This window comes from Acanthaster planci, linkage group LG02 (assembly GCF_054643075.1).
Source record: "Acanthaster planci isolate LZ-2023a linkage group LG02, COTS_SCS, whole genome shotgun sequence".
NCBI lineage: Eukaryota > Metazoa > Echinodermata > Asteroidea > Valvatida > Acanthasteridae > Acanthaster > Acanthaster planci.
The window spans coordinates 24,279,585-24,293,952 of NC_141778.1; the positions used below are offsets into that span (position 1 = coordinate 24,279,585).

Consider the following 14,368-nt stretch of genomic DNA (forward strand, 5'->3'; position numbering starts at 1 on the left):
AAATCTCCTGCAATCTGTGATGTTCATTTCATCAATGGTAGCACACTGCTCAGTTGGTGTCTTTGTTTATTGTTTGTTACCTTTGTTTGTTTGTATATCAACTCTGCGTCCACCTCCACAACCCAGAATTGAAATGCTGTGATGATAGGAAAGTAACCTTGCACGACCATCTACCGTGGATGTGCCTCTGTATAAGTTAATTGGGCAGTCAGTCATTCAGAACACAGTTCAAGTCTCTTTTGGAAGACGATTTCAAATGACTCACTCTGTTTGCCTGCTCTTTGTTCCCCTCCTCCAGATAACCTGTCACCTGTCTGTGAGTTTTGTCCTTCAGGCCAGAACATTACAGCTAATGAGAGATTTACCACTGTGACGTGGCAAGAGGTAAGAACTGTGGCCGAGATTCAAGATTGAACTGGTTACAAAAAGTGACTGCTCTCAGGTTGTAAGCACCTTGTGCGGACTAAGCTAGGTCCACGCAACGATTTTCCCTCTCTAAAAACAAGTTTAGAGGTGCTTTGGGTCGGGGTAGATCAATTTTCACAGAGTTTTCTTAACTACATGAGAAGAAAGGAATGCCCACACTAAGTAGGTAATACAAATGTTTTTGTACAGCACCGTTTACCCTGTGATATCTTGTGCAGAAATGTGACTTTTATCTGTGGTCTGCAGAAATGTCTGTGCATGACAAGAAAGGAAATAAATCTGAAGAGTTTACCAAGGGAAAGGGAATGTTTCGTATTGTTACAAAAGAAGGGGATTTGTGCACTTGAGTTTCATACATGTACGGATAGTGCCTCATGCCAACTAAGGGAAGGCATCCAGATTATTATTATTGGTGCATGGTGTCTCGCCGCGGTGCGTTGTGGTGCTTCTTTTCCATATCTGATCTTCCCAGTGGATGCGGCGCTGTGCGGCGCAAAATTCCTAGCTGCAGCTGATTAAGAACTGCCTGTTGTACCCAACACTATTGTTAGGCAAACTGGGCAATCCGCTCCTAAGTCACTAGGCCGGCCGTGACCCTCAACGAAGATCTGTGGTCGTCGTGCCCTGGCAAGCTGAGAGAATTTTATAACAAAAGGAAGATCACTTAAAACCACAAGCCAGGTAGAAAGCACTGTAGTGGTTTTGTATGGAGCACCTTTCATGGAACAGTAACTCTATACGATGTTATTTGGGGGGGGGGAGTATCGTGGTCACCAGATATGTCTGGAATCAGTGCAATTTAACACTTGACTTGGAGAGGACCACAGTGTTCCACAAACTGCTGCACTTTCCCCTTTCATGTAAACATCTCACTAAACAGAATGGACACAAGTCCGAGAAGAACGGTCACCTGCCTTTTTTATATTTTATATGTGTTTTCATAGTTTATTGGTTTGAGGAATATCTCGTGACACATTAGTATGCTATGAATTTGGTATTTGTTTGTTACTAGATGGTGAAGTAAGTTTCAAATCTTGATGGAATAAGCTTGAACAATTTGGTCTTCTTTTTGTAATGTATGTGCAGCCTGTTTTCCAAGAGCTCACCGGCGATGAATTGGACATCAGTTGCAGTCACCAAAGTGGATCGTCCTTCCCTTGGGGAAGTCACAACATCCAGTGCAGTGCAACCAACCTGGATAATGGCAAGACCACAATGTGCCAGTTTATGGTCACAATCACACGTGAGTAGTCTCCCGTGTGCTTTATGAGACTCTGAACAAAATGTAGTTTGTGTACTTTCTTGTCGAGTGCTTAGGTAGCAACTTGGATATCCTTGCAGGTCCTGTCAAAAAATTGTTGAGTGTGCTTCTGGAAAGCTTCTTGAGTGGAAGCAAGTGTATTTTTACACTTGCGTCCAGACTTCAGCAGTCAGTGATTCTGGACAGGATGATTCTTGAAATGACAGGGTTAGTTTCCACCCTGCAATAGCTAATGTGCTCACAAACGAATGGTATATGTCAGGTGGTGTTTGGTGAGTCTTAAATTAAGTTGATTTCATTTCATGGTTGTGTCTCATCAGTTTTCTCTGTTTTCTTCTATTCATGGGGGGCAGGAGGTGGTTCTGCGACCAGATGACTTACATTAATTTTGATTGGTTGGATTTGCACATGTGACCTTTTGATGGTGTAATTAAATCAGGCTGTTCTCTCTGCACGTTACATTCAATTTTTTTCCTAACCATTAATCATTTTGTCAATTTGACAACATCTTTCAAATCTACTATCCCTTAATACTTAGTTGACCCTTTCCTGTCGGAAGAGCTAAAAAAATTGGAGGGGGGGGAGAAAACAGAATGAAATAGACTTTCTTGATGCAAAATGCACCAGGGTATATGTACACTTCCAGCACACTCTGCTAGCAAGACAAGTTCTCCATTCCTCCATAAAAAGAAATTAGAATTGTTTTCAGAGGTGTAATTAGCTTTATCTTAAACAAACCCAAACAAACAAACAAACAAACAACCCAACACCCCAACAAACAAACAAACAACCCAACACCCCAACAAACAAACAAACAAGCAAACAAACAACCCCAACAAACAAACAAACACCCCAACAAACAAACAAACAAACAAACACCCCAACAAACAAACAAACAAACAAACAAACAGATTTTGTTCCTCTCCATTTAATATCATCCTGAGAATCCACTGAGGATAATAAACTTCTGTATATGTTTGCTTGTGCTCAAAATGTTTGCAGGGAGGAATTACTCTGTGAACAAATTCAATACATTTGAATTTTTTTTTCTTGGCAGCCCGTCCATGTAATCCTCTGGACCCACCCAGACATGGAGCCAAGGCATGCGACAGTTGGGTCAACGGACTCTTCTGTTCCATGTTTTGTGATGAAAATTATGACGTGGCCTCAAGAACCAGTCCCAGCCATACATTTCTCGCCTGTGGTTCCACTGGGCGGTGGGCACCGGCTCAGAGGTTCCCACCTTGTGCTCGTAAGTTGGATTTATCTTATTAGGTTGTGTTGTCTTTGTCATTCTGTGTGCTTTGAAAGAATGTTATCCTACTGATGCAGGGTTGAAATCAAATTGTTACTACACTTGACTCAAAGAACTGGGAGGGGAAATTGTACTTTATAATTTTAATGCTGGGCATTCAAGAGTTTACATGCTTTGCAGTCCTTTTGCACCACTTTAATGAAAATCAGACATGCCATTTTTTCAAAGTGGCCATTTTTCAAGGAGCGTCATGTACAAAATAACAGCGTTGCCCACTGTGCTGTGTTCCATGGGCCAATATGTGTGACACAGTGAAACAACCCCAACAGCATTTCCCTCTTTCTTTGCATGATTCCAGAGTTCCAAATGAAATATTTCATGGGACATGGTTGAGATGCTTGCAGGGAGAGTGGTAAATGATTGAATAGAATTGACTGCAGTCTACCTTGTGTATTTAAAAGTAGACTCTTGTTCTGTTTTCATAACTTTGAGAATCTCCAGAGAGTCCACTATAATTATTCTCCCAATGTGACAAGTTGTAATGAAAAGGCAAAAGAGCAAGGTTGGAAAAAAACAAAATGTCACTTGACAGCTATACACCAAAAATATATGTTTCTTCTTGTGGATTTTACATGTTGACCCCTCCCCCTCTTCTGGCCTTGAGTTTAAAATGGGCATTTCACCAGAGGCTTTAGAACGGGCAGCATATAGGTTTCATCTTTAGCTTTAAATAGTCAGCATCAATGTGGAACACCATTCTGTAGGTCAGGTTATCACTGGCTGTGATAATTCAACACATATTATCAATATGTGTCACTTTTGTGGCAAGTATTGACTCCCTAAAAAGAACTGTTCACTGGTACTTTGTCAGCGCTTGTCACCAGCTCTCCTCGTGGAACTTTTGAAAATGGCAGACAGACTTGGGATAAACCCCAAGTTTTAGATAAAAATGTTGAAAACCTTCATTGAGGTACTTAGTGCCAGCTCCCTGCCCTCACCTCTCCTGAAAAATAAAAACAAACACCCCCCTCTAAAACAGTGGCTGTGGGAGTTAAGATAACCGGGAGGGCTTGTTCAAGAGAATCACAGAATAGTGGCAGAGGACAGGAATGGGGGAAAGAAAATCAAAGATGATTCAATGTAAACCATCAATCACAAATTTTCAAGACTACAGATCTGAAAACAAAAATTAACTATGCGCAGAGAAACAAACAAAATAGCAAAAGACAGTACAACACAGTGTGGGTAAAGACTGGATGCAAATACAAACACAGTGTGGTAAAGACTGGATGCAAAATACAACACAGTGTGGTAAAGTAGACTGGATGCAAAATACAACACAGTGTGGTAAAGACTGGATGCAAAATACAACACAGTGTGGTAAAGACTGGATGCAAAATACAACACAGTGTGGTAAAGACTGGATGCAAAATACAACACAGTGTGGTAAAGACTGGATGCAAAATACAACACAGTGTGGTAAAGACTGGATGCAAAATACAACACAGTGTGGTAAAGACTGGATGCAAAATACAACACAGTGTGGTAAAGACTGGATGCAAAATACAACACAGTGTGGTAAAGGCTGGATGCAAAATGGTTGTTGATTGCAAAGCAGAGAAACATTAAGCAGAACACTTCTCTGTAGAAGAGATGGAAAGATGCATATGCACACTCTTCTCTTATGGACAAATAACAAAGGGCCTTGAGGCTTTGCTTGAAATCAAATGTTCCCAAGAGGTGGTGCTGCTTTAAACCATAGCTTACCTAACTAAAAAGATGCACTTCAAGGGGCCACTGCTTTTAAACTTCCGATTTCAAATGTAAGTTGCCCCTGTCACACTTGTCAAGTTACAGAGTACCATCAGAAACTTAGAGAATGCTCTACATGTTGAGACAAAGTAGGCTTCAGTGTCACATGAATCAAACTACATGTCAGATGTCTTTCTTGCTTGTAGGGAGAGTGCGCCCAGGACATGTGCACATGCTGTCTGAGCTTCATTACTACAGCGGTGATTGTTCCTCCCCTGACGCGCAAGCCCAAATCAAAGAGCAGTTTATCTCTATATTAGTCAATGAGAGCAGATTCCATGAGATATGCACCGATTCTGCTGGTGAGTGCCACGTCGGTAATGTGGAGGTTACCTGTCACAGTGGGCTTGGAAGCAGCCAAATCTATCGACGTGATGTCAGCATCTTACAGGAATCAGCGTTGGACTTTGGCCTTGAGTTTGACCAGCTGAATGCCAGCTTCCAGCAGTTTGGTGCAGCAGATGAGCTTATAAAGCGTGCCCAGAAATGGCTGTCCGACATGCGTGCAACAGGAAAATTGCCGCCGAATTATCGTGACAGCAAACGCCGCCGCTTCTCCACCTTGAGGCCAAAACGCCACACAGATCAGACCCGCAGTCGGCGGTCTGCTACGTCACAATCCTTCACAATATCATTCAGCATGGATTACACGTTGCCCACTGACTTGACCATGTCAGATCTTGATTTTGAAGACGAAAGTTGGATTGGCTATGACAAACTGTATGAACTAGTAGACAATGTACAAGTCATGGCAGACAGTGGCGGCTTGGAGCTTGCAGTGGATGGCATGGAGATAGATCCACAACCTGTGCTTGAGTATGAGGAACCTACTCCATCCTGTCCCCATGGATACATGGCAACCTACAGCATGACGTGTGGTATGTCAATCTCTGAATCCTACCACTAAATGAGATTACATAGCCATTCCCTAAGATTCTACACCTGCTATAAACTCCTGCTGTGCTCTCCCTAAATGTGGGGAAAAAACAAAGAAACAATTAACTAGAGTGGGATTACTGGTGTATATCAGTGTATTTGATTACTTCCTTTGTGTTCCCCTGTACTTATGGGCCTATTTGTGTCACATGGATCTGAATCTGTATCAGTAATCTATCGTTGGTTCACTGACACCAGAACCTGCCTAATGGATGGGGCAAACCAGTGTTCAGGTCACTGAGCAAGATTCCAGACCCGTTTTAAACAAAGAGGCCCTGTGTCTCAGGAATAGTTCTGTGGTAGTAAACAGATGACCTCAGGTGACTCAAAGTGCCTGACCAGGTCTAGAGGTCATACGTCAATTAAAGTTGCAAAATGAATCTAAATGGCTGAAAGCAAGAGGCATCCAAACACACATCTGTATACATACTGTATCAATTGACTTGAGCCACTTTGCTACCAAACTGAGGTATTTTTTGGAAGTGTTAATAACGGCGTTAACTTTCCTTGTCAGTGATTGACTGAGTTGCCATACTTGTACTGTATCTGTCATAATGTATTGTTGTATACTTCCCTAAGTAACCTGCTTGATGGGCGTGGTTAAGTCAGTGGGAGTAGTCACTTCAGTGTCAAATTGAGTTGAGTTTTGCTTTCACAACTAAGTACAAAGAAAGTAATTGAACGGGCTGTTTGCAGGCACTTTGTCAAGTTCCCTACATTTTCTGTTCGATGATTGGCCTTCAATAAGCAAATTTGTCTGTAATTAAGCGATCCCTGTTCACCACTAACAGAGCTTGTGATGTCACTTATGTCGCTTACGTGGTGACTTTGGTGGTGTGATCCTTGGTTACATACAATGGCTTATGACAAGCACCCCCAATCAAAGACACAGATGGCAGGAACTGCCAACACAGGGCCATGTACATTGTACATGTAGCATTGTACATGTAGGTTGGTAGAGCGCAAGTATGGTGCTTCAGAAGTTGCAGGTTCAAATCCCGCTCTAGTCAGTTTGTGTGTTCATTTTCAAATCCTTCTCCAGTCAGTTTCTTTGTTCACTTTTCTAATTGGTTTGTGGAATAACTTTAAGAAGCACGTTAGATGTAAAGTTTAGAATCATAAAAATGTATATTTATTAAAAGAACTGTACCCTCTTCTTTCATCCAATTTTTTGCTGAGCCAGTTACCTGTCCAGTTGGTCAGTTTTTCAACAATGACACTCTGACCTGTGAGGAGTGTCTTATTGGTCTGTATCAAGATGAAGACCAGGAGCCCCAGTTCACCTGCAAGTTTTGTCCTGTAGGAACGTCTACTGTTGGCATTGGGTCTGCTAATCTAACAGACTGCCTGGGTGAGTGCTAAAGTACATGTATGTAGTGTCCATTCCTCCAGCAAGAACTGTCATGAGTAGCGCTGTTCACCATCAGGCTGCGGGGTACGGAAGCAGAGCTGTTGTGCAACCTGCATGTGGTTTTTACACAGCGTGTGTGCGTAGGTGCCGATTCATGTAATGGACCGTTTGCGCAGTTGAGTCAAAGGAGAGACTGTGCTTGCATAGAGGAAGTTGCCTTTTTGGGGTTTTCCCAGATTTCAGTTTTGTCTCCGTCCCTGACTTTGCTTCAATTTGGATTGGGGTGTTAGGCTGAGTGAACAATTACAGACTGGTTCAAGTGGTGTTGTAAAACTAGCCTTGGAATAATTCTTGAAACATTTTAGAATAGTGCTCCGTGCGAGAGAATGCGTTGTGGATCAACGAGGGAGGCTAGATTTACTACACCAGGCGATAAAGCAGTCGGTGTTTGTTGTATGACATCTCTCCCACCGATTTCGCTTGATTTCAGCAAAAACTGATTAATGTGATAGTAAATACATGTACAGTTAAAATATACTTTATTTGAAAAGAGTATTTGTGGAAAATTCAGGAGTACACTTTCCAATCTACTGCTTCATGAAATGTTTAAACCCAGGTCTTGGGAATGCTTGCAATGCTATGCATTACATGACTTTGGTTACAACACGTATAGAACATGCTACAGGTATAGTACTTGTGTAGAAATACATAGTTCTTTTAGTCATCCACATCAAAAATAGTGAATGCCACGTGACTAGCTCTCGGACAATAACGTTACAGATTCTATGGGTGAGGTGAAATTACGGGAAAGCATGCGCTGCTAAATAAGTGTCAAACTGTATACAAATCTTAGCATACACCCAAATTTGTAATCGTTTTTCAAAAGAGGGTCTGTATAACTCTTGACAGCCTCATCACCCAATAGCAACTATACACCTTTTCAGCATTGCCATCTACTCTGCAAACAGTTTGGATTGAATTGTGTCAATGACACACCAGAATTCTGCACTTGTTGCATCTTGAGTATGATTTACTGACAATGAAACCAAAGCTGTGTCATGTTGACATACATTGGCCTAATGTTAAGAATATATACATGTACATAATGAATGTATAAGACACTAGCAATGATTACAAAAGGTAATATAATTGATGTCATCTGTAAACCAAGGCATTTGTCCCAGTGGCCACTTTTCTGACACTGGACTTGAGCCATGCTTCAAGTGTGAGAAAGGATCCTACCAGACTGAGGCTGGGTCGCTGTCCTGTCTCCTATGTCCAGTCGGTCAGTCTACGGCCAGCATTGGATCCACTGACATAGAGGACTGTGCAGGTTAGTACTGCATGATACCTGTGTATGCTAATTACATTCGGCCTCTCTGCTGAAGTATCATACATTGACTAATCATTGTATGATACTTCATCAGCACAGAGGAATCCTTGATGTTTACATGAATGGAACCTTGGTGTACAATTTTTGCTAACCGGGCATAAGAGATGCTGTTCTCTGTGTGCAGGAGTATCTGCAGTGTGAAAGTAAGGAAGGAATCACAGACCATGAAATGACTGTGATTAATGGAAGAATTATAAAATGAGTTGTTATCCTTGTAATACTTAGAATTATGAACAGAGAATTTTTGAATTCGTTTTTTCTACCAGCTTTTGTAACTGATTCTAATTTTGGACTCTGAAACATTGAAATCTTGCTGGTAATCTCTGTGTATTGATGTTTGACTTTACCTAGATGTGTGTCCTGCTGGGTCATTCTCTGCATCTGGTGTACAGCCATGTACTCCTTGCCCATACAATAGCTACCAGCCTGACCAAGGTCAGAGTTCATGTTGGCCGTGCCCTGATCGACACATAACGCAGGTCCCTGGAGCCACGGATCTGAGCATGTGTTCTGGTAAGTCTGACTGAAGAGTTGAAAAGAGAAAAAACAAGGAAAGACCTAACCATAAAGTGGTTGGGTTGTGATCACAAATCCACGGTGGCAAAATGAATTCTGGTTTCTATGAGTCCAATACTTGATAGTATGGACTCATTCCAGGAAAGGTTATGAGTAAGATGGCACTGTGCACTTGAACAGGTCAATTGCATTCCTCACCTTAAAAAGTCACATATAAGCCACTGAGTGATTTAAGGTTCCCAAATGTTGTGCCGAAACTCAGACAAATTCAGACTATTTGCTTGTCAGTTTCTAAATACGTTATCCATCATGTGTCGGATTTCACCGCTTTCTCAGTGCAAACCTTCTGCTCCGCTACTTCCTGTCTGAATGGTGGAACCTGTATGGAACAACTAGAGTCCTTCCTCTGTGAATGCCCAGCAGGTCTGACTGGAGAACACTGTCAGACTGATGTGATTGACTGCCAACAAGATTCTTGTTTCAATGGAGGGACCTGCGTGGATGAACTCAATGGGTTTAGCTGCACCTGTGCGGCAGGATACCAAGGTAATGGAATGAGAAATGGATTGAAGAAAAGAGAATATACATTATTTCTCTTAGTAGCTGTTTAAACTTTGTGGACTTTAGTACAAGTCTGCCAAGAATTTCATTTCTGATGGACTTTGCCAAATGAAATATCAAATTTAGAAGAAAAATGCCATAAAGAATGCAATTTTTTAGTGGTTACGTTATGCAACATTCTGTATTAATGTCTTGACAATGTGTCTACCCACAGCTATGACAAAACACTTGCTTTTAAAGCATAGGTTTAAGGTGGACACAATTCCAACAGAGACCACACACCTACAAAGACACATAGACTATTTCCACCTTGAGCAGAAGCACCCCCTCATTGGTTGAAAAGAGCCATGTTGGTTGGGAGTTTTCATTTTGTAGATAGAGACGCAACTGTAATGCATGTATTCCGTAGTCGTTTGTAAGAAGTGTGCCCTCTCTTGGTCCCACTCAGGGCTGATAGGTTGAATATGCTGTCTGTCAGGTTGCATTGTCAGGGTTCATCACAAACTACTACAGGTGCACAGTGAATGATGCTGCCTTCCAGCACAGGTTGTCCATTGCTTACTGTACAATAATAGACGATATGGCTGTTATTTCTCTTTGTCTACCAGGTGATGATTGCTCTGTGACCATTGATTTCTGCTTGAATGACCCTTGTGAGAATGGTGGTACATGTAGCAACCAGACTAGTGGATTCACATGTACATGTGATGTTGGATTCACTGGTGTCACCTGTGAGGAAGACATTGATGAGTGTTTGATGCATCCCTGTCAGCATAATGGATCTTGCCATAATGTGGAGGGAGATTACTTCTGTGAGTGTGCTGTCGGCTTCATCGGAGAAAACTGTGAGACTAACATTGATGAGTGTAAGTCCAACCCCTGCCAACACCATGGTACTTGTGTTGATGGCGACGGTGCTTATCACTGTGTGTGTATCACAGGCTACTCTGGTCAATACTGTGAGATTGACATTGATATTTGTGCCAGCAACCCTTGTGCTGATGGTGCTACCTGCCAGGATTTGGATGATCGATATCAGTGCGCCTGTCCCCATGGTTATGGTGGGGTCCACTGTGATGTATTACTGAGCCCATGTGACTACCATCCTTGTGAGAATGATGGTGTATGTACAGAGACATCCACAGAGGAGACAGGATACCAGTGTGAATGCTTGGCAGGATTTATCGGACCAGACTGTGAGACTAACATGAATGAGTGTGCCAGTGAACCGTGTTCTAACGGAGGTAGCTGCATTGATGGTGTCAACAGCTTTGAATGTATCTGTCTGGAGGGCTTTGATGGTAAGTATTCTTTCCATGTTACCTTAAACTGCCAAACTGCCACTTTAATGTGTTGTGTTTTGATTGGCAACATCATTGAGCATCTGTTTGCAGACTCTATTCTTTGATTCTTGTTTGATGGGTGAAGCATATGTTGCTGTACAAATGACTATTCTTCTTTCCATTTCACAAATGTACAACATGCATAATTTCTTTTATACAGTGCCAAAGTAAATCCTTTGTAAACTTTCTGTACCAGTTGCTGCATTTTCAGCCAAACGAAAAATTGTGACTGAGAGTGTTCACATTCTGATTCTGCTCATGGTTAAAGAGACATTCTTGCTTGCTATAATTTGCTCTAATTGACCCATTGCTGTTCATGAAGTAGCAACACCAGTATGGAATTTTGAATGTCAAGCTTTGTGTGTCTCAGATTTTGTGTGTCACCTGTCCATTTTGTAGTAATTGGACAATATTTCACAAGCTGCAGTGACGTGGTTCTACTGCAATAAAGTTAATTGTTTACAATAATTTGTTTCTTTCTATGATCATCCAAATTGCCTTATCTGACAGAAGGCAGAATGGTGTTTCCCATTTTAAGTACGTCCTGAAATGTTTTGAGAGTGAACTTTGAATTGCCATGACTGCTCCTACTGCATGTGCTGTATAACTTTATATCCAGTCGGGTAAATTCAGTGGTAATGTCATTGATTATATCGAGCAATTCACAACAGGTGATCAACGACCCAACCAATTTGATGATGGAAATTATGGAAATGCATTATAAGGCTGTAAAGCAATGAAAAACAAATGTGCATTGTACCTGCTACTTCAAAAGCTTGCAGTTAAGCAGAAACCATCAGTTACTGGTATGCCAACAGGCTGAACTAGACCTCAGGGCAGTGCAGTCTCACTGTCAACATAAAACCAACATGGAACCTTGGGAACATCTACCAACTACATGTACATGTACCAACCATTGTTTCACTGACTCGTCTCTGTTGATTTAAGGGCCTCGCTGTGAGGGACACACGGACCTCTGCAACCCCAACCCTTGTCATCACAACGCCGTGTGTGAGGCTGAAGGTGAGGATTATTACTGTGTCTGCCCTGCTGGACTGTCAGGCAGAGACTGTGAGATCCAGGTGGATGTCTGCCATGAAGGAGAGACTTGCTTGAATAATGGCAGCTGTGCACCGCCCTCTATAGACCAACTCTGTCTCTGTGTAGCTGGATTTGTGGGTGAGTTCTAGAGATTCTAGTGAGTTCTAGGGGGGTTGTAACCAAGAATTTGAAATTGTTACAGTGGAATCAAAGTGTAATGACTCCATCTTCACGTGCCATTATTGAATGTATAGACCCTGAGTATGTCCTATTTAGGGACCATCTGGATACTCATCTGGAACAAGTTGCGGGCAAGTTGTGGGTGGCATCACTGACTTCACCCACAAGATGGCCCGAATCGTCCCGGACTGGTTCCGGAGGAATTTTCATTAGCAACATGTCAACCATTCATGGTTGTTTACCCTTACCGCAGTGCATACGTTAGATGGGTGCACATAAATGGTGCTGTTACAGTGTTAACTTCTAGTACTGTAGACACACAGTGTGTCCTTGAGTGTCCAGCCTGGCCCAACCACAAACCACAGTGGGAGACATATGCAAACAAACGAACTGCTTCATTGCCTGAAGATTTCAGACAAGATTTATTAAATTATTCCATAATTTAACCCACAGCAATATTCGCAAATTGTCCGCAACTTGTTCCGGACGAATTTTGAGATGGCTCATTATCAGAGCATAGCGTTTCAAAAGTCTGAGATACTTGTGTGTAGAAGAATGTGCGTAACAAAAATAACCGACTTTAGTCCTGTTCTAAAAAACATTGTTAGGTCATGCATCTAACTGTCAAATGCAGAGTTATGTTAGAGATACCCAGAATTTAAGCCTCATGCTCATTTCCTAATGGATGAGAAAAACCTGAGGACACCTGACACCCAAGTTGTCAGGTGAATTCTAATTGATTGTGCAAGTGTACTAAGGAACCTTGGAACTCAAGACACTATTCAAATGTAATAGTAAATGTAATGAAGAAAGCATGTTACTTTTAAAAGTGAAAAAATAGTCCCCAAAAGTATGTTGAATAGTGGTGAACCCCGACATTATGTTTGATCTTATTTTACTGCATAGGTTGGTAACCTTCATTTTTTGGCATTCTCTCCATTTTCTACCCACCAGGAGAGCATTGCGAGATTGATTTTGATGACTGTACGTCTCTTCCCTGTGCCAACGGAGCCATCTGCATAGACGGGGTCAACACCTTCACCTGCCAGTGCTTGGAAGGTTTCACTGGTGCTCTGTGTGAGATTGATATCAATGAGTGTGCGTCACTTCCCTGCTTCAATGGTGGGACCTGTGTGGATCAGATCAATGGATACTGGTGTGAGTGTGCTGATGGTTTCAATGGAATCAACTGTGAAATCAACAAGGATGACTGTGTACCTGGGGCTTGTGACAAAGGCCAGTGTGTGGACGGAATCAACTCCTACCAGTGCTTTTGTACTGCTGGTTTCTCTGGCCGTAGGTGTAACATTGATATCAATGAATGCCAGTCTCATCCATGTGCCAATGGTGGTACATGCCGTGATGTGGTGAATGGTTATATCTGTGACTGTGCAGATGGATGGGTTGGTGAGCAATGTGAGATTAATGAAGACGACTGTGTAGGTGACCCTTGCCTGAACTCAGGTCATTGCATCGATGACCTACAGTCCTTCACTTGTCAGTGCCTGCCTGGCTTCTCAGGACAGAACTGTGAGATCAACATCAATGAATGTCTGAGTAACCCTTGTCACAATAAAGGAGTCTGCATTGATGGGATCAACAGGTTCATCTGTGAGTGCAAGGAGGGTACAAAAGGTACATTGTGCCAAATTGACACCGGTTACTGTCAGCCCAATCCCTGCAGGCATGGTGGGTCTTGCACCCTGACTACCTATGGCTTTCAGTGTCAGTGTCAGGCTGGGTTTGAAGGAATAATGTGCCAGACTAATATTGATGATTGCATTAACCATCAGTGTCTGCATGGAGCAAGCTGTGTTGATCAGGTGAGATGGCATGACCCATATTTCACTGTGAAATCTGGGTGTTTAAACTCAAGCAAGATTGTGGTTTGTGAGAAATCTACCCAAGTTTATCTATCAGGTGGGATCACTTCTAACCTATAGTTTGTTTTGATTGATTGGCGTATTACTACGTAGAAAGTGTAACAGATGTATCAGGCCAAACAAACTTATTGTCGCATTTCCGGTTACCCGCCCTAACCAGGCAAATCACGCTGACCCTAAATCTTTTTGTTGAAAATGAAATAAAGATAAAAATACTGTTGCTGACCCTCGTGCTTATTTCAGGGGTGTGAAATCTGCGATTTTTTTGGTTGAGTATGCCGAATTTCATTTTCCACTTCTTCACCAGTGACAGGCTGCATTTTCCCTGTTTTCTTCCTTGCTTAAGCGCCGATTTTTCCTCGACGGCCAGGCCAACCTCTGCACGTCCTCGTTCAGACACGAAACAGTAC

At 42.2% G+C, this 14,368-nt stretch overlaps 1 protein-coding gene across 1 annotated transcript in view; it reads left to right on the forward strand.

The window, feature by feature from the left end:
• LOC110988629 (uncharacterized) overlaps positions 1–14,368 on the forward strand; it is a 51,742-nt gene that overhangs the window by 24,114 nt on the left and 13,260 nt on the right. Inside the window, exons 22-32 of the mRNA XM_087148922.1 lie at positions 299–384; positions 1,513–1,669; positions 2,745–2,939; positions 4,901–5,632; positions 6,874–7,041; positions 8,213–8,374; positions 8,786–8,947; positions 9,287–9,496; positions 10,120–10,812; positions 11,803–12,033; positions 13,030–13,898. Of these exons, the coding sequence (XP_087005048.1) occupies positions 299–384; positions 1,513–1,669; positions 2,745–2,939; positions 4,901–5,632; positions 6,874–7,041; positions 8,213–8,374; positions 8,786–8,947; positions 9,287–9,496; positions 10,120–10,812; positions 11,803–12,033; positions 13,030–13,898 (3,665 nt within the window). The remainder of the gene's footprint in view (positions 1–298; positions 385–1,512; positions 1,670–2,744; positions 2,940–4,900; positions 5,633–6,873; positions 7,042–8,212; positions 8,375–8,785; positions 8,948–9,286; positions 9,497–10,119; positions 10,813–11,802; positions 12,034–13,029; positions 13,899–14,368) is intronic.